This window comes from Drosophila willistoni, assembly GCF_018902025.1.
Source record: "Drosophila willistoni isolate 14030-0811.24 chromosome XR unlocalized genomic scaffold, UCI_dwil_1.1 Seg105, whole genome shotgun sequence".
In the NCBI taxonomy this organism is placed as follows: Eukaryota; Metazoa; Arthropoda; class Insecta; order Diptera; family Drosophilidae; genus Drosophila; species Drosophila willistoni.
Window position 1 is genome coordinate 2,826,435 of NW_025814054.1, and position 23,081 is coordinate 2,849,515.

At 36.9% G+C, this 23,081-nt stretch overlaps 4 protein-coding genes across 11 annotated transcripts in view; 2 read left to right on the forward strand and 2 right to left on the reverse strand.

Moving 5' to 3' along the window:
- Positions 1–32: 32 nt before the first annotated feature.
- On the reverse strand, positions 33–2,617 carry LOC6645981 (glycine--tRNA ligase). The gene is made up of 2 exons (XM_015177628.3): positions 2,560–2,617; positions 33–2,474 (listed from the first exon to the last, which is right to left on the reverse strand). The coding sequence occupies exon 2, from the start codon at positions 2,229–2,231 to the stop codon at positions 192–194; it is 2,040 nt and encodes a 679-aa protein (XP_015033114.1). The 5' UTR covers positions 2,232–2,474; positions 2,560–2,617; the 3' UTR covers positions 33–191.
- A 316-nt stretch (positions 2,618–2,933) lies between these two features.
- On the forward strand, positions 2,934–7,249 carry LOC6646068 (myb-like protein I). 2 transcript variants are annotated; one of them, XM_002068880.4, is made up of 3 exons: positions 2,934–3,246; positions 3,361–3,462; positions 4,549–7,249. In XM_002068880.4, the coding sequence occupies exon 3, from the start codon at positions 4,645–4,647 to the stop codon at positions 6,649–6,651; it is 2,007 nt and encodes a 668-aa protein (XP_002068916.1). In that variant the 5' UTR covers positions 2,934–3,246; positions 3,361–3,462; positions 4,549–4,644; the 3' UTR covers positions 6,652–7,249. The 2 variants fall into 2 exon arrangements, with proteins under 2 accessions (XP_002068916.1, XP_023033592.1); XM_023177824.2 differs by having other exon boundaries at positions 2,934–3,227.
- A 1,477-nt stretch (positions 7,250–8,726) lies between these two features.
- Positions 8,727–23,081, forward strand: part of LOC6646069 (pericentrin) — a 28,604-nt gene continuing 14,249 nt past the window's right edge. For 2 of the 4 annotated variants that reach the window (XM_023177819.2, XM_023177820.2), the window contains exons 1-5: positions 8,727–8,768; positions 15,678–17,669; positions 17,734–18,612; positions 18,685–18,825; positions 19,026–19,301. In XM_023177819.2, coding sequence (XP_023033587.1) covers positions 8,742–8,768; positions 15,678–17,669; positions 17,734–18,612; positions 18,685–18,825; positions 19,026–19,301 — 3,315 coding nt within the window. In that variant the 5' untranslated portion in view covers positions 8,727–8,741. The remainder of the gene's footprint in view (positions 8,769–15,677; positions 17,670–17,733; positions 18,613–18,684; positions 18,826–19,025; positions 19,302–23,081) is intronic. The other 2 variants (XM_023177821.2, XM_023177822.2) reach the window with 1 other exon arrangement.
- Positions 14,547–22,419, reverse strand: LOC111519056. 4 transcript variants are annotated; one of them, XR_006954479.1, is made up of 3 exons: positions 21,862–22,419; positions 21,545–21,752; positions 21,298–21,485 (listed from the first exon to the last, which is right to left on the reverse strand). XR_006954479.1 is itself a non-coding variant. In XM_023177827.2 (2 exons), exons 1-2 carry the CDS (start codon positions 22,367–22,369, stop codon positions 14,703–14,705), a joined length of 594 nt encoding a protein of 197 aa, XP_023033595.2. In that variant the 5' UTR covers positions 22,370–22,418; the 3' UTR covers positions 14,547–14,702. The 4 variants fall into 4 exon arrangements, 3 of the variants coding, with proteins under 3 accessions (XP_023033595.2, XP_023033596.2, XP_046867660.1); XM_023177827.2 differs by lacking the exons at positions 21,298–21,485; positions 21,545–21,752 and adding an exon at positions 14,547–14,788 and having other exon boundaries at positions 21,862–22,418; XM_023177828.2 differs by lacking the exon at positions 21,545–21,752 and having other exon boundaries at positions 21,306–21,485; positions 21,862–22,418.

Here is a 23,081-nt window from a genome sequence, read left to right on the forward strand (position 1 = left end):
GTAGTTTGGCATTCAAAAATTAAAACGAATAGTTATTTTTATAATCAGCATTATAGGCAGAAGCATATTTGTTTTTTTTATTGTTGTGTACAACTATTAATCCAAATATCAAAAATTATTATAAATGCATAAATAAGCACGTCGAAATAGAAAACTCCTGTTCATCATAATCAACATAATTGTTTTGTTTGTTACTTAGTGGCCTCTTGTTGCTCAAAGATGGGATATTTTTGTAAAATATCTTCCCATTTAACTTTCGCTGTGGCCAAATCCTTGACGACACCAACAACTTCTTCCACACCAACACGTACTTGCTTCATGCTATCCCGATCTCTGAGGGTCACAGTGTGCGGAGTTTTAAGTGTATCAAAATCGACTGTGATGCCATAGGGAATGGCTATCTCATCGGTTCTTGCATATCGACGTCCAATTGAGCCACTGGAGTCATCTACTTTGTGAGAGAGTTCCGCCTTCGTTAAAGATGAAGACAATTGTTGAGTAAATGGTTGAAAATCAGCATTATTAGATAATGGGAGAATAGAACACTTGAGAGGAGAAATTATCGGAGGCAGAGTGAAATAGCAACGCTGTTCATCACCATCGCGGCATTGGAAATTGTGTTCAAGCAAAGCATACATAATGCGACCTATGCCAAAGGAGGGCTCGACCACGCTCGGTATGAATTCTTCGACATGAATGGTTTTTGAAGATCGCTTCACCTGGATTGTGTCCTTTTCCAGTTGATGGGCAGATCCATCCGTTAGGGTCAGCTTATAATGACCTTTGTTCGTTAGCTGCTCCTCAACTTGGTTGATCTCTTCCAGAGTGAGTTTGGCCAAAGCCTCGGTAATTGTTTTGGCCTCCTTCTTAAAGGTTTTGCCTAACGCTTGCTTATTGGGCACAATTTCACTAACTTCTATGGTTTTTGGAGCAGGCAAACGCTTTTCAGCTACTAGTCGTACTCCTGTTGCAGACGTATGCTGACCCAAATCGTAGGCACTGCGGTCCGCACAGCCGACACACTCGACCCAACCGTAGGAGGTGAGAATCTCGGCATCCCAACAATCGCAGGCATAATGAGCCATCTCATTGCTCATGTGTTGACGGAACCTCAGGCACTCGGGCTTAATACCAATAGCCAACAAAAATTGCTGAATGCGGGCCATGTAATAGCCCAGAGTTTCATTGGCCACCAAGGATGAGCCAACGGCCTCGCCAATTGATAATTGTTGAGCCGATTTACCATCCATTTGATTGCAGGCAGAGTACAAGGTCATCACTTCCTGCTTAACATTCACAAACTTCGGATAATCCTTTTGGGTGGGATCACAGAAATGTTCAATTTCTGCCATTGTAAACTCTCGCACTCGTATTAATCCCGATCTGGGCGAAATCTCATTACGGAAAGAGTTGCCAATTTGGGCCACAGCAAAGGGCAGCTTACCCTGGTTAAATTCTAGTAGCCGTTTAAAGTTGACGAAAATGCCCTGTGCGGTCTCTGGACGCAAAAATCCCTTGACCAAGCCAGTTGGTCCTATTTGCGTGGCAAACATAAGATTAAATTCAATTGGTTCGGTTAGATCGTTGCCTGTCAATGGTGATTTGATATTAAATTTGCTTAATATATCAGCCAATTCCTGCTTATTGTAGCCATCCAGTTTGATGATAATGTCCTCGCACTCGGCCTTAAGCTCAGCAGTGGCCTCCTTGGCTTTGCACAACTTTTCCAGAGCCTGTTTGATTAAATGATCCAACCGGAAGCATTCACCTGTCTTGACGTCTTTCACCATAAGATCGGCAAAACGTTCCACATGACCCGATGCCTTTAGGACGGGTTCTGGCGTCAATATAGAGCAGTCCACCTCCAGCATTTGCTCCTCCAAAGCAAAATATTGCCTCCATAGACTAAGAATGTTCGATTTCAAAGCACATCCCATGGGACCAAAGTCGTATTGACCTGTTATGCCACCGTAAATGGCAAAACTTTGATCGTAGAAGAAACGACGCTTTAGCAGATCTTCCATCTTAGCTCTGTCGAAGCTAACCACACTGGGTGTTAGTGCTAGTTCCTTCTCTTCCAACAGTTTCTTTCGCACTTTCAATTCGGCGACGGCTTTCTTAACATCCAGCTCTGCTGCTCCCTTTGCCTTCAGCTCCCTGACCAGGTTGCCTTGTTCCTGGACGCGCTCTCTAAGAGGAGCGAGTTGCTTCTCAATCTCTGGATTGGACATGATGAAATCTGCAGCGGCGGCTCGCAATTTAACGCTACGTTTCTGTTTCTTGGTACCCCAACTTTGTGATGGTGTGGGAGATGTCAGTGTGGCTGATGTTGTTGTTGTAGTTGTGAAAAATACTTTTCCGGTTGCCGCTATTGCTTTGTTGGCAATGTGATCGCAATTACTGGTCCACGTTGGGCTTTGCAGATGATATAAAAGGCTTCTGGTGCTGCGCAATTGATTTAGCGCTTTTAACAACTGTAATGACATAAATGCGTCTTTAATTTCACTCCGTTTAACACAGCAATTTATATAATTTAACCATTTGTGTCTATTGTAATACCTTCACTTGCAGCTGCAATGCGTTTTACCATGTGCCGGAATGCAACACTGGAGTTTACGGCAATATGCAACACTGACAACCACAAAAAAATAGTGGTTCATATACTGGGAATCATCGCTTCTCATAACCCAAAATATATCGATAGTGTTATCGATAGTTTGCCTAGCCGTATTTTGACTATGACTAAAATAAAAACTTTATAATATTACCATATTCCCAGTTTCTATAATGGTCCTGATTTTAAAATTAGCAATACTAGGATGACCTCAATTTGAATATTTCATATCACATAAATTTTTCAGTCAACAAATTTTGTTCGTTGGGTAATCTAAATGCTCTGAGTGCTTGCTGGGATACCAATATTTTTTTTCATTGTTGTTTTTGTTTTCTAGCGGAAAAGTCGTGCTGTCGGAGTTTTTTTTCTTAATTTCATTTGCTCAATTGTTTTCCATTTAGTTATTAACAAATTCAAGTGATGCATTTCAATTGCTCAAAACTAATTCAATTAATAACAAAAACATTGAGTGGATAAGCGAAACGCAGCAGTTGTTCTCGAATTGGGCACGGAGTACAGTGACGACGCGGCGTCAGCGACGCTATGCGATAGCAATAAAAGGAGGAAAAGAAGAACAAGAAGGAAGAAAGAAGAAAACAACAAAAGACACAAGGTGTGCGCTCTTCACCTGGGTAACTGTTGTTTTGGCCAATTAGTTTTTTTATTGTGTTTTGTTTTATTTTTTTTAAATGAGAAGTACTAAATTAACGTTTGTTTTTTTTTTTTATTTCATCTCGCTTCTCCAGGCGGTTTCGATGTGAAAAAAAAACTTTGTATCATGAGGCCAAGCCAATAAACAGCATTTTGGAAATATCAAGAGGCAAAGCCAGAGAGTTTTAAAGTTGTAGGTGAGTTTGTCTTTCTTTCCTTTTCTTTGATAAATATTTTTTTATCAATTGATTTACTTCTTAAGTAAACTGATGTGTGTTTGGGTTTCCTTACAATCGGTCAATGTTTGTAAATTATACATTCCATTTTCTCTCTTACATGTTAAGTGTAGTTGCTTGTTGTTGTTGTTGCCGTTCTCGTTGTTCTTATGATCTCTCATACGGGAGGGTGTGTTGTATGCCAATGTGTGTGTGTGTTTGTTTTGTTTATACATTTTATACAGTGGGCGCACAATTGTATTTCGTATTGAACAATTTCGATCATTTAAACCAAAGATCCATCAATTGGTACTGCACCCTGTATCTTTTAGTCAGCACACTCATAAAGGGTTGGGTACAGTAAAAAGGGGATTTATCATCATGGAAACTTTCTGTAAAGGATAAACAACCTTTTCCATTAATTCAAATGATTGCTATCAATCTTGCTGGATAAATCATAGTACTAAATACATATGTACATATGTCTCTCTCTCTCTCTCTCTCTCTGTTTCTCTCTCTGTGTGTGTGTGTGTGTGTGTACAAAGATCCCACCATTACGATAAGCCACTGTATTAGCACTTAGGATCTAAGTTTTCACGTTCGCCATTAAGTCACTTCACCGCATAATGTTTAATGAAGGTCGCGAACCACCTAAAAAAATTTGCTCCATGAGTTTTTGTTGTGATATAGATCTTGCTGGATTGGTGGTGGGTGGCGGCGGGTGTTGGTGGTCAGTCAGATACATTTTGTTTATTCATTTATATTTCGGGCAAACCTTTCACATACACAAAACGAAAAGAAAATGCTTCATAAAACTCTTGCAGTTGGTTGGTGGTTGTGGTGCGTGGAAATGATATTTTAAAAAACCAAAAGAATAAAAAAAAATTTAATAATAGAGGATACTCTTACATCTTTGTACATATAATACAAAAATAAACTACTACTGCACATCTTCTAATACAAAAACAAAACAAATTCCAAATGCTAACAAAATAAACAAGAATGCAGAGAGAGTAATCTAAATTCTGATTCTGAACTGATCAAAGACTGCGCTTGTGTCTTTTCTAGGACCACAAAATAGCACCCCCGCATCCGCATCCGCATTCACTGCATCCACTGCCCTCCGCCCCAACCACAAGAGGAAGAAGCAGAGAACCGCTGGCGATGCAATTGAAGGTGCCCAAGAGCAGAATAATGGCCAGTCTTAAAGATGAGGAAGAAACGCCAACTACCAGCACCAGCACCACAAACAACAGCACCACCAGCAACATCAACAACTGCAACAACCACACCCAACAGCAAATTAATAATAGTTTCACCAACAACAATAACAATATCAACAATAACAACGATGACGATTTGAAAAGCAAACGTGACGTCTTGGAGGCGCGCAAACATGCCCTAGAGTCGAGATTAAGCGAGAATAGTTGGTTATTGCAGCAGATACAGAAACAGGAGGCGGCAATTATCAATGGCAACTATGAGCATATGACAATAGATGAATTATTTAAACAATTGGCCCAGCAATATAAAAATGAGCAGCAATTGCAGGCCTTCAATAAGGAGATGCAGGCGGGCAGTAGCTCCAGCAGTTCGATATTGAGAAGAAAACAGAGCACCACCAGTCGCGAGAGTCGCGAAAGTCAACAGACAAACTCGAATTATTCTAATAATATTAATAACAACAACAATAGACAATCGGAAACATTATCGAATCGCAGCTCAGAATATGATAATTATCAACCGAGTGGAGGTGGCGTAGGCGGAGGCGGCGATATGTTAATCATAGGCGTGGCCCAGTCACAGCAGCAGCATCCTCCACCCCTAGTGAAGAGTGCTCTAAAGAAGCGTCCCACCCCCACACCCAATCAAATGCAATACATGAGGCCGCATTATCAGCAACAGATGACCACAGCAACATATACGCGCAATCAAATGCATTCATCTGACGTCATGTATTCGGCGAATTCATCAAATGTGGCCACACTGAGGCAGCCTCCACAAGTGGCGCCGCAGCAGCAACCGATTATAGTGCAATGCGATAAATATTATCTATCGCCCACACATCAGAGCTACACGGAGGGTGGTTTCATCAAGTCCAGTCAGAATATTAAGAAATATGTATCTCCAATGTCCTCGCCACGTCAACTGGATGCAATCTCACTGGCGCCCAGTTACATATCGGTGGAAATCGATCCACAGCAACAGCAGCAGCAGCACCACCACCACCAGCAACAGCAGCAGCAGCAGCAATATCGCTGGCGTTCACAGTCTCATATTGCCTACCCTCCATTAACACCCCCGCCTCATCATGTGCTGGGTGTCGGCATTATCGATGTAAAGTCTCAGTCAAGTGATATGCTTGCCTCAAATCGTTATGCTGCCCAATCCGGCGAGGATATCTCAAGCATTGAGAAGAAACCCAAGCCCAAGCAATGGTTGGAGTCGTCATTAGATGGTCCAGCTGTAATCAGGCAATTGGAAACGCCGCACAGTCCAGCAGCCCTCTCCGCCTCCGCTGCCGCCGGCAATAGTAATAATAACAATAATGGAAAACCCACTAGAGTCAAACTATCCTCACAATCAATGTCTGTGGCTGGGGCTGGATCAACCGCCCGTCATTACTCGATGTCATCAAATCAACGTCCCTCAACTCATCATAGTTATCCTAGCCCCAGCTATGCTATAAATACCAGCTCCAAAGCGTTGCTAAGTCAATCCACCTCATATCTGAATGCTATGGAACAAACTATAGGCATATCGGCATCGTATCCTCTCGAACCATTAGATATACCAGCGTTTCGAAATTTACCACCAAAACCGAATCAAATGCAGCAGCCCACACCGCCACCTAGACCACCGCCAGTAAACAACAATAATAATAATAACAATAATAATAATAGTAGTAGTAGTAATAATAATAATAATGGACCTGGAGCTGGGGCATTGAGTCCAGTGCAAACGGCTCTAGTGTCGCCTCCATTAGCTGCGGCCACGGCGGTCTTATCGCCAGATATACGCATAGAATCACCGAAAAATATGACTGTGGTCCAGCGGGCCACCTTCCAGCCCTACAAGGAGGTAACCAAACCCTTCGAAATGTCCGACTTTTACAAATACTCTACAAAGTTTAAGCAGAAAGAGGGCTCTATCGGCGGCAGACCCGATTGACCAACGATATATTAACTAATTTGCCATTTCAAAATTGGCATAGCTTTATTTGTGATTAAAAATATATATATATTTTATATATATATATACATATGTACGTATCTACTTGTAGCATTACGAAAGACACAAAACATTTTCATTGACTAAAGACTTAAACAAACAAACAAAAAAGGAACAAAATGCTCAACTATATAGCAAAATATCCAAAATTTTTCTGTGAACAATTAGTTTTTAAACGACGAATTTTTTGATCTATATACATACATACATATACCAGGACAATATTACGGACTTTTTTTCATCAAAAGTTGAATCGAAAGAAAAAAAAAAACAAAAACAAAACAAAATATGAACGAATTGCCTTTGTACAAAGTATGAAAGTACTTTTTAAATTTATATATATATATATTGTAGAAACTAATTAGCAATTGTTATATAGTGTATGCAAAAATTATTAATTTTACACTAACTAAACTATATTTTTAGATATACTTCATGTACCTATATATATTATATATATATATATATATACTTATAGAATAGTTATACACGAACAAATAACAAGCAATAAATCAATAAATAATTCAAGATTTTAAAACAGGAAACAAAGGTTCGTTAAAGCTAAATTAAGCATTTAAAAGATTGTGTTAATATAAAGTCATCTTGATGAGTCTGTATTAAGCCCTCTTGTTGATTGAAATATTTGTATGTATATGATTTACATAAGATTTAAAAAAAGAATCGGCCACGTTTTGAAATACGACACTTGAATGAGTTGCTTATGATACCAACTATTCCAAAACGATTCGGACATGAACAAGTCATTTATGATTAAAGCTATAACTCAAAAACGTGTTGAAACTGATTAAAAGAAAGGGATGGCTCAGATCCGATCAGAAATAAGAAATGACAAAAGCGAACTTTCTGAATATTATTATTCAAAAAGAGGAAAAGATTCATTTGTGATCAGGAATAATCTATTTATGAAGTTTTTTAAAAAAAAAAATCCAGAGAAAACTTTTTAATACATTAGTTTAAGGATTTGCAATTTAAGGCTGCTAAAGAAGATCTTTAAGAGTTCCAAGGTTCAAGTATTCACCTACCATTTTCAAAAGTAGTATTCAATTTTAGAAAATTCTAACCAGATGTTAGCCCTTATCCGAAGTTAAATTTGGATTTAGCCACTCCTTCCACTCGATCTCAAACTCCAAGGCCTTTGTCCATAATCAACCAATATATTTCCCTACATAGTTACTCCACCTAATTTTCCACCAAATATGGCGAGAGCCTAGATCATAAAAACCTTTAATGGCCGGATATATCTTTCTGTTCCCCTCATCCGTTAAACCAAATCTCTTCCCTTCACATGGATCCCTGTCTCTCTCTCTCTCTCTCTCTCTCTCTGTGTGTTTGTTTCTCTATCCCCCAACTAGTAAATTTGTTTACGATTGCTTATTTTTAAAACATGTCGTGTTGCGCTTCAATGAGCGCATTTGGATGAGTTTTGGGTAGGCTCTTTCCTCTCTCCCACAACCCAAAAATAAAAGAATCATTCGGCCGATGTTTGTTGAGTTCAGTTGCATTAGAGGCCGGGCGCGGTTACGTGCGACTGTTCAAATCAGTTGTACTTTACTTTTCAGTCTTTTTTTTTTTGGTTTTCTTTTTTCTTTTTGACATCTGGGAAAAACAATTGGCTCAAGATGGCTAACTAAAACATTAATTAGAGTGTTTAACGTAGTTAGATTCCCCCTTAAGTGTGTCGTTTTTTTTTAGTTTTTCTTCTTGTATTCAACGTTATTCAAAATTTTTACGTAAAACATTTTCGTCTACACATAACCTTAAAAAACAAAAAAAAAAAAACGTTTTTGAAATCGTTTTTGTATTGTGTTCGTTCGAGAAACGAAATCAAGTTGAATATAAATATGCTTAACTGACAGTGACAAGTGTTGTTGGCCGCAAATGTGTAATGCAAATAAAATCGGCTAAGGAACATCATACATATGTGGCACCATATCAATCTATACATGCATATGTATATATACATATGTGCATATCGTATATAGTTCAAGTTTATACAATTGCATACAAACATGAATCTTTATACGATATATGACTGGGTAGGTAAACATTACTCAAAATCGCCTCTAAATAGATTCCACACACGCGTTCCACAAACATTTAAATGCCGTCTTAATCACACACATGTGCTCGTATGTGTATGTGTGTGTGTGTGTGTTTGTTTACAACAAATCGAAAATTGAATGCGCCTTTGAACTTACATTAGACAAGGCACAAGGCCCTTCCCATAAATTATCTTACAACACTACAGTAAATATTCCCTTAGACAATCAAAGGATTAAACGCCTAAAAAAGCAATTCATCATCATGTTCTTCCAGAAGCTTAGCATTTAAAGCATTTTATTTAAAAGTTTAAAATGAAATATTTTTATTGAATCTATGAATCATAAAAAACATAGATTCAATAAAAATATTTCACTTTTATGGATCATAAAAAACATAAAAGTTTAGACGGTATTTTGATTTAAAAATTTCTGATAATGCCTAAAAATTAAACCTGTGAATCGTTCATCAAGTAAAACTTTATTTTTATTTTATTTAATGTTCTTGTAATTACCAAAATATAATTTTAAGCAGTTTAGTAAATTGACAAGAATTTAATTTCAAAATATTCGCAAAATCCAGAAGAACTCTTTAGGAAATCTTTGGGATTCTGTAACTTTCCCGAATTTTCATAAGTTTTAATGCATTTAATTTGAATTTTTTCAATTTAATGTAATTTACCTTTGTTATCAAACTTATCCTTTAATTCCTATCCCAAGCTCTAATTTAGTCAATTTTTCGATTATGTGAAAAATTCATGTCTTTATTTTCAAATTAGAATAACCTGCATTAAAAACTCAAAAATTAAAATTGTGCCAATTTTCGAAATAAATTCTGATGATTTTTATAATACATTATTACTCTTTTTAAAATCGAATTTCTGTTCGAATCGAATTTTTTTCAAATATCTCACTTTTAATGCCATTTAAAAATATGCTAAATTCAGCTTTAGTTGACGTATAACTTTTAAAAATCGGTTGGAAATTGACGAAAATACAGTATAAGGAAAACAGGTGGAGTGACCATAGAGTATGTACAAAAATTTCAAATTAGTATTCTTAAATAACTCCAAATTTGCGATTCTGTAATTCAGACAATTTTCTACCAATTTTTAAAATTCATAAGTATATCAGTTTTCGTATTAGAATGTAATCTGCAATCTTTCATTAAAACCTCCAAAAACTAAAATTTTACCAACTTTTGAGAAAAAAAATCAGGTAGAAAAATTTTTTTTTTAATATTCAATCAAGAAATTGCGATTTAGTTAAGATTTAATTAACATATATGTAATCATTTTAAATCGGTTAGAAACTCGCCAAAACACATTCCACAAAAAAAGCCAAAAAAAAAACAACAAATATTTGTGTTTAATAAATTAACTTTTTGATTAATTTTCATTCAAAAACTGATCTAATTTGCATTAAAACTACATAAACTTATTTTTTGTTATTTGATTGCCAGAGGCCTCGCTCTGGTCTAATCCAAAACTGCTAGATATCGTAAATATAAATATTATATATTGTATATTTGGTATTTCGTTGGGTACAACATCAAAATTATTATATCAGATCATAAATAAGCTCTCAATTATTCATTAATTTAATGAAGAACTTAATTTTATTAGTTAAATAATTTATAATAATTTACTATAGATTCAAAACGTTTGTACCAGAAGTGATTGGTTTAGCCATCCAAAAAGGATTAATCGATCGATTTTTAGTATAAATATATACAAATAGAAGTAACTTTAACTTATTAAATTTTATATTTTGTTGTTATCCTTCAATATATGCATAATATTTAGATCTTTTACATTTGTTGAATAGAAAAAAAACCTCTACTTGTTGTGTGGATTCTATATCAGAACATTGAAGGAATCTGAACTGTATTTCATTTGGGAGATTGGCTTATCAACATAATGATATCTCAACAAATGATGCCCACAAATTTATATACACATATATGTACATATATGTATATATTCTCATATGGCTAGCGCTAGATTCAGTCCACAAACATGTTGCCCACCAGTCAGCAAGTCAGTCATTCTGTCGCTCGGTCGCTTATGTTCCACATTATTTTTTTTGTTTATAAATAAAAAATGGGAGCGCGCATTTCGGTGCACGGAACCGCTTGGAACCGTTGCCGTTGCAAATTTTTCTCTGCTCTCCGCTCTTTTTCTTTTGATATTTTCCTTTTGGATTGACTGGCTGGCTGGCTGGCGGACTGACTCTACTACTGCTGAGTGATTTGAATTGAACGTCGTTTATTTATAAAAGAACTTGCACTGCAGGCGGTCCCCTGATTCGTGTGTTCCGTCGGTTGGTGGTTTGGTGTGCGCGATTCATCAGATATAAGAAGGGCGCGCTGTGATACCAATATACAATATATATATATATATAGAGTTATCATCTCTCATGTGGGAGAAGGGCAAATTATTTGCATATAAAGAGAGTATTGCACAATGCTGCCAATTAAAGTAATTGATAAGTAAACAATTACTTATTATTTTTTTCCAAGTGACAAACAAAAGCGCATTTAAATAAATTAACAAAAAGCAAAAGGATGAGCCAAATACATGTGAGTTTTAATTTTCGAAAATCTTGAACTGCAAAAAGGGTGTCAATAATGAAATAAACCATATAAAAGGACTATGTACTCATCTGACATTTGTGGCAAAATAGAGTGTAAACTATTTTGAGGCAAAAGTTTTGTGAGAATTATAGACCATTTGATTACCAAGAACATTTCACTTTGCAAATTCGAGAGGTGTCCATAAATCACATCATTTTGGGGGGCCATTAATGATTAAGTACAGTGAAACCAATTTCAAAGTTAAGCTTAATGCCTAGAAGAAATGTTTGAAATTTATGTAATCTACAAATTAAATGTTTTATATGTACATACATAATTGATTCTTATGAAGTGGTATTATATTGAAAATACTTTTGAGTTTTGAGCAAACTCTTTTGAAAGTTCCGAAAACTTTCCATCTTCCTTTATGGCGCGGAATTGAGGAGAGCAAAAAAGGCAGGAAAGAAACTTCTATTATCCATATATGTATGAATCGGTTAACACATAATCAATTTGGTGGTTTCTTCGATGTACGCAATAGAATGGCGGTCTCCTCTATTGTGTTTCACCGTAACAGCCATTAATTTGTGACGCGTGCCAATATTTTGATATCTATGCATATCCGTATATATGTATGTATATATATAGTTTTATGACAAAATCAAAACCCCCTTTAACTAATATGACAGGTTGGGCTAGGTCTTCCTGGCATTGACGTGCCTGAAGTGTAGTGCCTGAAACCCCATCGCATCTTAAAATCAAAAAAAAAAACTGTGTCACACCCAAATAACAAAAGAAACAACAACAACAACGACAATGAAGGAAATAACAAAAACAACATTCGACTTAATCACACGCATACAACACGAAAAGAAAAGCGAAAATCAACTTTCGAACGTAACCATGACAATATGGGCAAAAAAAAAAAGAAAATATATATGTTATCCTTTAATGGGTGCCCCAAAGGACTAGCCCCCAAAGGACTAAACTAAACTAAACGAACAAGAAGACAAGTTCAAGGACGTTCGTTGTGCATTTTGATAAAGCCTGTGGCATAACTTGGATCTGATTCAACAACTTTTTGTTTTTGGTTCTCAAAGTTACTCAAGCGTTTAACATGTTGACCCACATGGCGTATGCGTAATATGAAATAGCAATTGCAATTTCCATTTATGATTAGTTATTGGCCCTCATTCTCTAACAGTCAGGCCAGGCCAGCCCAACCCAGCTCAGTTCATCTTCGATTGCATCCATATTTAATTAGATTTCCAGCTGACAAATTCCACGAAATTTCATCATTCAAAATGATGCTGTGCTTCTCACCTTCCAAAGATCATTCAAGTGGATAGAGCGGGGGAAAAAAGAAGAGAAATATTTTTTAATTAATGCCTTCAATTCTAAAAATATATAACTAAATGAAAACGTAACATATGCAACTTCTCTCGGCAGCAAAAAAAAAAAAAGAAAGAAAATAAAACCTGAACATTTCTAATTATACAAGAAATAACATACAAAACGTAAAAGATACAACAACAACAACAAAAAGGGCAAACTACCAACACACAACAACACACTCGCAGCTGCAATCCATCAAATAACGCGTGTGGGCAGATGGAGAGAGAGAGAGAGAAAGAGAGAGAGTCAACCACCCATGCCCAATCTTCAATCCTCTATCCCCAACCCCAAAAGTCATCTCAATCTCCATGCTGCATATTTTCCAATAAACACTTGAGATGCAGGTCAATTGGTCGGGTTTGGCACTAGTTGGAGAATGCAGGAGATGAGATGGTGATCACAATGTCTCTCCATCTATATCTTGCCCAATATATGGGGGATTGCTATAATTTGCCCTGTTTATACAAACATCATCTTCTTCTTAAGCACCTAAATCCCTTGCCCTCAAAAGAAATCCTCCTGACATCGGCCAACCAGGGTGACATTGTTACAATGAGAACCATTTTTTGTTGTCTTTAACATATTAGACGACATGTGTGCCACTTGCCACGGATGGGCCAAGTGGGACACTCTCAGAATATTTATACAAAATTTTGGCAACATCTTTTTTGAATACATTTTTCACTGGGTCGCACATTGTGCCATAAAATCACAATGATATACTTTTGAAATGTTTTAGCAATCTTTTTTACTGCACATTTCGGTCAGCTATATAAATTGATGGCTTCCGATTTCACTTTACCAAAAGAATGTCTAAATTTCTATTCAAAATTCTCTTGCCTAATTAAGAGCATTCCAGCATTCTTTTTGGAGCACTTGAGAGCGATATTTATTACTCATTTGTAGGTTTAGTAGCTACTGAAGGAATAAATGAATTATATTGATGGATTTTTGTAACTAATTATTATTTCAGTCTCTAGTTTAGGCTGTTAGGGTTAGCCTTTTTAATTGGGGGGACTCTCATTCGTAATAGGACTATAGAACTGGATTAAGATAACATTTCTTTAAACGAATTAAACAAAAAAACTTTATTGTTGTTCTTCTAAATTTTGGTTTAGTTGTCAGTTGGTTACGGACCATGGCCCACGAATGTGCCTTTTGCGTGAGGTCTTTAAAATAAGGCACAAAAGCCCCGAAATGTTCATAAATTTTTTAAGTCTTTTTTATACCCTTGCAAAAAAGGTATATTAATTTTGGTCAGAAGTGTGCAACGCATGAAAGGAAGCATCTCCGACCATATATATTCTTGATCAGGACGACGAGACGAGTTCAAAAAGCCATGTCCGTCCGTATGGATCAATGCAAACTCCACCTAGACAGACCGTAAGAGCTACAGAGAAATTTTGCATGTATTGCACAGGTTGTATATCTCGGATCCAGCCGGATCGGACCACCATAGAAACAATCGGTGATAAACAGTGATTTCGATTAATAACTTCGTTATTTTTTTTGGTAAGATTGTAGGACATTCTTCTAAAACATTTTCCAAGATTAACCCAATAAACTTGCAAGAGTATACGAACTTTGGCCCGGTCGAAGTTAGCCCCGGCCCTCTGGCTTTTTAATATGTGAGTTCGAAAACAAGAAGCTCACTTCAACTGTACCTAAGTTTCTTTTGTTCCCCCCCTCAATAAGTTTCCTTCAATGAATATTCTTCAACAAGTTTTCCTCAATAAATTTCCTTCAATGATTTCAATGTCTTAAATATTTTGATTTATTTAATAAGATTTTTGTATATTATTAACGTCTTCCTCTCTGTCTCATAAATATCTGACAAATTTTATTTGCAAGGGTATAGAAAGCCATAAATTATTATCATATAATATATATTATTCTTCGGCAACTATTGATATTAACTATTAATAATTATATGCTGGCTCGTTTATATTAAACTTAAACTCCTATTGGTGTTTGGAAAAACAGACCCATATCCATCTCCAGGTGTCCGTATTCCAGGGATTCCTTTCGTTTTCACAAAGACTTTCATCTAACAAGAAAAATAGATGAGATGTGGTATCGAATTAGTATTTTCTTATAAATAAATGTAAAATATTTTAACGATAAAAATTGATTTGTGTATATAAAGTTTCCTGAGTGTTTACATTGACATAATAAACTATGTGAGTCGTCGTGATAACTTTGAGATACCATGAGTAACAGTTTTTTTTTTTAAGTTTATAAGACTAGATTTATATGTGTTTAGTTGTACATGACATAATACCTATTATTTTGAGAGAGAAAATGAATTTCAGTTGCATTTTAAATGCAGATGAAAACATTTTTAGAGTTTTAGAACAAAATGAAGCTTTAATTTAATCAATCCAGCTCTAAGATCCTGAGTTTATATAGATATGACTAAATCATTTCGATTGTTAATGATGCTGATCAAATAATATATGTATGTACCTTTCTTATGAGGTTCTTCTGTCTGTTATATTGACAACTTAAATTTAGTCTAAGGGTGCATCGCATATACAATTCAAAAGGACGATTAGGTCACACTCTTTATATACATATAATCAATAGGTTTTTTGGATTTGATTGATTTGATTCAATGGAAGTTTCAGAAAATGAAAAATATTATTAGAAATAGAGCAAAAAAAAAAAAACAATCACATTTAAATTTATAAACATTGTGTCTTTGACATTATTAAAAAATTGACTAAGTCAGAGCCCTTGCAATATGAAGGTTTTTATAAAATATTTGATTTGTCTTATCAACATCCATTTAAAAATTAATTTGAAATGAAATAAACTAAAGACTAAATGCCGATTATAATAAATTTGCTTCCGATTCTTGTCTATAAGGAAAAAACACACATCGATCGATGAATAAGAAGTTGAAGTAAATCATTTTGTTCGTTACTCATTTACAGATTACTTCATTGCTGCGTACGCCCAGCGGCAGCGTCAGCTATAAGGCAATCGAAGCATCGGAAGATAACGCCGCAGCAACATCTGCTGCCGCTTTACCAACCGCAACAGCAGCAGCGACAGCAACAGCAAATGGAATCCGTTCATCTTGTATACAAAATGTGGAAGTTGAGTTTATACCCACATTGACATTCTTATTCGAAAAGCCAATCCCGCCTGAAGCAATATTAGAAACAGAAAAAGACGTCAACGCACAGACAGAGCATTCGCCTTCAGAGGGGCTGCAACATGAGGCCAGCAGCAATAATGTTGACAATGTTGACTCTGACAGTGATAACGACTCAACGCACACATATATAATCTCGAGAAGTAGTTGGACAACAACGACAGCTACTTCGAGCAGTACGCCCTACGCTGTTACATCTACCGATACGTCAGAGCTATTGAGGCAGCAGAATAATTTGAGTTTGACCGAGGAGGAGGAGACGGTATCCTCGTATAGCATAGAACCGCCCACAAGTTCCATGACTATTGATATGGCGGAGCCGCAGACATCGATTGCAACGACAAGAAGTGAGGCTACTTCTAGTGTGGATGTGGTGGCTACTACAACGACAACAACAACAACCACCACAACGACTAGCAGCAGCATTGAAGAGGACATTGAAGAGGCCATTGAGATAAGTGAGGTGGAAGAGCAATTGGAATCTCTGTCGGAGGCGGCGGCTTATGCTAGGCCAAAGCAGCAGGAACAAAGTGCCAAAAGTTTGAGCAAAAGCAGCGAAGAGCCGGATGCTGAAGAGTTTCGTATTGATGATTCTCAGCTCTCTGGTGGCCAATTGGCCCAGCATTTTATAGTTGTTGATGAAACAGAGGATGAGGATGACGAAGAGGATGAGGAGTTGGAGCTCGAAGGAGATGAGAAAATAGAGATTAATGTAACAGCATCCTCGGATGATGATTTCGATATTAGTTTGCCATTAGAGCAAAGAAATGTCATCCATTCGCGTCATGACACAGACGATGGTGAGGAATATATGAAGGCGACAAATGTCGCTGATCAAGTAGATCAGATCGATATCACTCCGGAGGCAAGTTTGAGTCATCAAAGCACCACACATGATGTCTCCGAACTAGCCGATGAACAGCAACAGGAGAATGATGAGCCAACACAAGCCACAAGCCAAGAACAAGACAAGGAGACCGATGAACAAGATCACTCATTGGAGGAAATTGTGGCATCTAATCAGTCCATCGAGGTCACCTACGAACCGGAAGAGACAACCAAATCATCACAAAAATTAGAACAAATCACCGACTTGGATGCGGAAGAAGAAAAACAGATTCAAATCATTGAGAACAAAACGGCCAAAGCATTGACCACTCTGCAATTGCAAGCCGAATCCCTGGAACTAACCATGCTCGAGGCGGATGAGGATGAGGAGGTTGATGATGACGATGACGAAGACAATTCATTGCAATTGATGAAATTGCGTCTTATGGCCATGAATCAGCAACAAAGTCTGTTGGATAATGCAGCCAAGTTATCGCCCACTGAGACAGGAGAAGCGGCAGACAGAAACAGCAGCCAAGAAATTAAGCAAATGGAACGTGTGCCTCTTAGCAATGAGTTTAGTAAAGATGTCCTTGAGGACATCACGGAGGAAAGTGAACGCCTAATGTCTCTCTTGTCCACTACCACCATAGAGGAGCCATCGCTCGAGGAGTCAAAGACACTACAACAGCCAACTGTGGCCCAGGTTGGCAGCAGTTCCAGTTTGGTCAGTCTAAACATGCTAAAGCAATTGGAGGCCAAAGTGCAAGAGCTGAGTACGCAATTGGAGACGAAAGAGAATTGTGTAGCTTCGTTGAATATGCAATTGGATGCGGCCAGACGGGAGTCTAGTACGGGGCCAGCTTCTGCCAGAGATACCAGCTCTCTGATGACCAATTCCACGGAATATCGCACACTGCAAGATGAACTGGGCGGACCGGTAAGCTTATAAAATAAATCAAAGATAAAGGAAACAATTCTCACTTCTTTGGTTTTATTTTCAGACCCTGGACATTTATGTGGAAATGTCACGTCGTGATGAGACAATAGCCAAGCTCACCGAATCGCTGCAGCATTCCTTAAATAGTCGCAATCAACTTCAAGTGGATGCCAATCGTCTGGCGGATGAGCTTCAAGATCTGCGGCGTCAACTTCACGAGGCCTTGGAGACAGTGAAAAGGTCTAGCACCTGGGAACCGGAACCCAATGCTAGCCAAAGGATCTCGGAGATTTCAATGGATTTGATAAGCGAAAGTGAGGATGATCTGGATCAGCATTTTCTCACCGACAACGAAGCGGATCGGGCATCACGCAGTTCGCGGGAAAGGCAATTGGCCTCGGTCAATGATTTACTTCATCCCGATTGGACACCCGCTTTTAGCAAGCAAATTGAACAATTTCAAACCTATCTGTTGCCCACTGAGCAGAAGGTATTCCAAATGGTCCAACGCAAATTCGATGACTATCTGAATCAACAATTGTCGCTGGCCAAAGAGCAAAGTGCCCAAGAGATGAAGATTTGCCGCGATCAATGGGAGAGTGAGAAGCTAACCAATGAACAGACTCAACAGGCAGCCCACGCCAAGCAAATGGAGGAGTTACGCAAATACTTTGAACACAAATGCGCTGATCTGGAGAAACAATTCTCGGATGATGTCTTCTCCCACAAATCGCAAAATTTAGCGGGCGACAGCTCATCGGAATGTTCCGAGGCAGAGCAATTGCCTGAAGAGGGAGCTGCAGCATCGAGGGAGACTTCGCCCAGGAAACGCAAAAGAGCCGAATTGTTACTTAGTCCCAGTCATCGTCAGATCACACCATGTGGCCTGGATTCCCTTGGTGAAACTGGCCAAATCACAGGCACCAAAGATGGCAATCACAATGTGAGTACAGATTTCCATCTCAAAAGACATACATATAGTCCATGCAAAACTCAATTCCATTCCTCATTGCAGATATCCTTGGAGATAGCCGATCTAAAAATCTTCTATCAAACTCACATACACGAACTGAAACGTGCCCACGAGGATCAAGTACGCAAACTATCCGATAGAGTGAAGTTCTATGAACGACGATTTGCCGATGATGATTACAAGGTAACCATCTACCCATCTATCTACCTGATATCTATTTTATAATCCACTGCAATAATTGTTGCTGTTTTGTGTCATAATCAACTAACTTTTGTACCTAACTGCCGTGCATGTCTTTTCTTGTTTTCAATTTTATAACCCCCTCCCACTCAAAATAATTAACCAAAAATCGTTATAACTCTACCTGGCCACAAAATCAAAAGAATGCATCCAAATCCGCACCATTGTCGAATACCTGTGATCAAGCCAACAACAATGACAACAACAATGATGATCATATCGATGAGGTGGGCGATGGAGATCTGGCTGGCCAACAGAATCCAAATATTTCGCTCATCATTATCGATGAAGATGAATTGAATTTCCACAATGAATCGCAAGTGATCCAGCGTATTATTGAGGAATATGAGCGAAGATTACAAGAGCAATTGGCACTGGCCCGACAGGATATAGCCAATGAGCTGGAACAGCAAATTCAGGTAAGAGCAAGAGAGAGAGAGAGAGAGGGAGCACACACAATTAACTAACTGCATGTGCATCCGCAGCAAAATGAATCACCAAATAAAAAAATTTTTTTATTTTTAATCTTATGCATGATCCTAAAGTGAAGATTTGCAGAAAACCGTATACCAAGTACCGTGAATATCGCATGTTTTGTGGTTGTCGGCAAGAGATCTCTCAACTTCTCTTTAGCATAAAATTGTCTTCTCGTACCTTTAATTAGGTTGTGTGCCCAGGGGCGACTATTTTTAAAAGACACTGTCAATGATCTTTCCAGTAGTCACCAAATAGGGAGTGATCCCAAGTACTTACACGTGTCTTCGACTATCCAGATATGTATGTATATATACTCCATTGATTGCTAGGCATTTCTTTACTCTTGTGTCTGTGTGTGTGTGTGGAACCAAAAATAAATAAATACATACAGACAAACATATGCCGAAGGTCAATTCGAGTAGCTGAATTTTATACGTTTAGTTCAAAAAATTATCTAAGACTATGGGTAAACCTTTAGTTAAATACATTTTATGTCCCACTTATGATGTCAAAAAATAACATATGGGAGGGAGTGCTACTTTTGTTTGGTTTTGTCTGTTTGCCAACATTTCTATAGTATATAGAAATATTTCTTGCAGATATGCGTCTTAATTATACCCTTGGCTATGGGTAGATTTGTTTTATAATCAAGAAGAGAACACTTACATATGTACATATATATTTTTGTGGGATTAAATTATGTGAATTTTTTGTTTTGTTATGAAAAAAAATCTGAAGTTTGAACTTTTAAATAAAACTAAGTTCAATTCAGTTAGATAAATATTTTATTTACCTCATCCTGTGAAAAAACGATTGCATTTATTATTGAATATTTAGCAAAAACGAGCATAAATATAGGGGAACCCTAGAGACCTTTAGTTTTAAGGCTGACTGTATACATATTCCATAAAAAACAATGTGTTTAATCATTGTCCATCAAGCAGTTTTGGTTTTTGAAGAACTTTTCTAAGGATACTCCATAATCGAAACTACGTTATCTTTCTTGCCGAATTTAATTACAGTTTTAATAACTCTTACGACTTAAACTGTAATAAATTTGTACATCTGTCTAACTAACTCTTAGGACTTAGATAGATGTACCAAGCAGCTAATTGTCAAAACAAAAAAAATTAATTTTATTGTATATTTTTAATTCATTAAAAGCATTTCGGCGTGTTTTGATTTCTTGTCAGTAACTTCCATAGTTTAAATTTTTCAGCAATTTTTAGAGTTTTGTCTGTACAAATCGTTAAAGATCCTTGAAATAAGATTGAACTTTGAGACCTAGGAGAACAGACTTCTCGTCGGAAGGGTCTTTTGCAAGGGTAAAGTATTTCATTTGGAATCTTATCCTCCCCCCCTTTGCGTATTTATATTTTCGACAATCTTTCATGTTGTCTAAACAAACAGAATTCACACCACTTTAATAAAGTCAAAGCCGGAAGTATATGAGGGTAAATGTGTATGTGTGTACATAGAGGAATATTGGAGTTAATTAAATAAGAGAGTTGCTGTAGTCCAGCTCCAACACATTCACCCACATTCGACTGGCAAACGGTCTTGCGCTTCCCTCCGAAAAAAAAAATTAACGATCATAAATTCAAATTAATTTCCTCACGCACTCATGCCCAGAGAAAGAGAGAGAGAGGGAAAAGTGTGATAGAGAATGCGAAAGCATGGCCAAGCAGTGAACTGCTTTACGCTCTCCCTCTCTGTCTCTCTCTTTTTCTCTCTCATTTTCTCTCTCATTATATATCGATCTCTATCTGTTCCGACCAGTGTTGCCGTTTTTCCCCGAGCAAAATAAGCTGAATTAACAAAAAAAAACAGCCAGAATAAGCTAAATCCCAGAAAAAAATAGCTGAAAAATAAGCTAATTTTTTTAAGTTTTTAAATTATAAAAAACATATATTTTTAAAAAAACTTCATGTTTATGAAAAAAAAAAACGAAAACAAAAGAAATTTAAACTTATAAAGTTCATTTAAATGACATTAAACCTGCTATTAGATTGTCTACAGACTGTTCGGGCTCATTATCTAATTGTTCCACATTTTCTATAGACTTCAGGCAGATTGAAGAAACTTTGTAATCAAAGCAACATTTGTTGTGTCGGCTCAATCCGGATCTAGAATTTAAAAATATAAGTTTTTGTTCTGATGAGACTATCACTTTCTGAGACATTACCTTATGGTTAATATTGAATTTAACGTGTCAACGTTCATCCTATTTCTTATTTTATTTTTTATTAAATTAACTTGGCTAAAAACCCTTTCCACTTCGGCGTTCGACCAAGGTAAAGAATGTATTTCAAGCGGGTATCAAGCTAAGGAACGTCGATACAACTACTCCATGTTCTGCAGAAAAGTAGTTAACTACCACACCTATATACATACTTACAATATTTAAACATACAATATTTATATAAAAACTATTAATATTTAAATGTAAAAAATTATATACTTATTTAATATAAATTTACTTATACATATATATTATCTTACCGAGAAGTTTCGTAAAGCTTATGTCTGTCGATTCGTCCAGAAGTAAACTAAATTTTTTGTCTCCAATATCTCTATGGAGGTCATCGTAAAAATGGACAGCCAGAACATTTTTTATAATGTGTGTACACTTCGTTCGATGAAGTTTAATGCGAGAAGCACTACTGCTGTCATCAAATTTTGTGGAGCATATGTTGCTCAGATGGTCAACAGGGCTTATTGCTGTATGCTTTGCCACAAAAAGACACAGTGCTACTTCCTGTTCTATGGTCTTGGTCGGCATTTTTTTGAATTCAATTTTGTTTTTTTGGGCGAAAGCATTTAGGGCTCCGGTGTGCTTCTTGGAAATTGCATGTACCCGCAAATCACACAATTTAGCGTTGATGCTACACTTGCAATAGCTGCAATAAGCCCTTGTCAAATCAGTCAAGTCCTTTCTCAGCCATTCCTTGAATTCTGAGCTCTGTAGCCAGACGTCTCTAACTTTTTGTTTATAATTTTCTTTAGGCATGTTTACAAATGACCAATCTATTTAATCAAGGTAGTTAGAGATGGAAGTATTGCAGAAATTAGTGATGTAAGACTTCAATAGTTGCCAGACTGTAACTTTGTCAATTAATCGGCATTTGGGAAACTTTATTATAACAACTAAAAGATATATTAAATAAGCTAAAAATTAGCTGTTTCGATTCTTAAATAAGCCAGATTTTCCGCTATCCGCAATTTCCCAATTTTATCCGCAATCGCTCTTGAAAATAAGCCAGATCTGGCCGAAAATAAGCCAAAACGGCAACACTGGTTCCGACTGATCTTCGTTTAAATGCCTGCGTGCCTGGGTGAGCCTGTTCAGTCTTTTCCGTTACTTCACGACGTACGGACGCGGATTTCTTGTGTGAATTAATCAGATACTTACTTACATATTGAAATATATTAAAAATATATGTACATTGAAAAACACATATATATACAGTTCAAAAACTCATTCTATTGTGAGAAAAACTCAACATTTGCGTGAGAGAAATTCCTCAAGTGGTTTGCGCGAGGAGCAAATATAAATATCAAAATAATTGCAAATCATTGCCGCAAAAAAAAAGCGGTAAAATAACAGACAACAATTTTGAATTCTAAATTGACTTGTTGTTTATTTTGTGTGATTGAGTTTGTTGTTGTGTTTTTTTTGTGGTGTTGGGCTTTATTAATTCAATTTGAAAATAGAGCTAAAT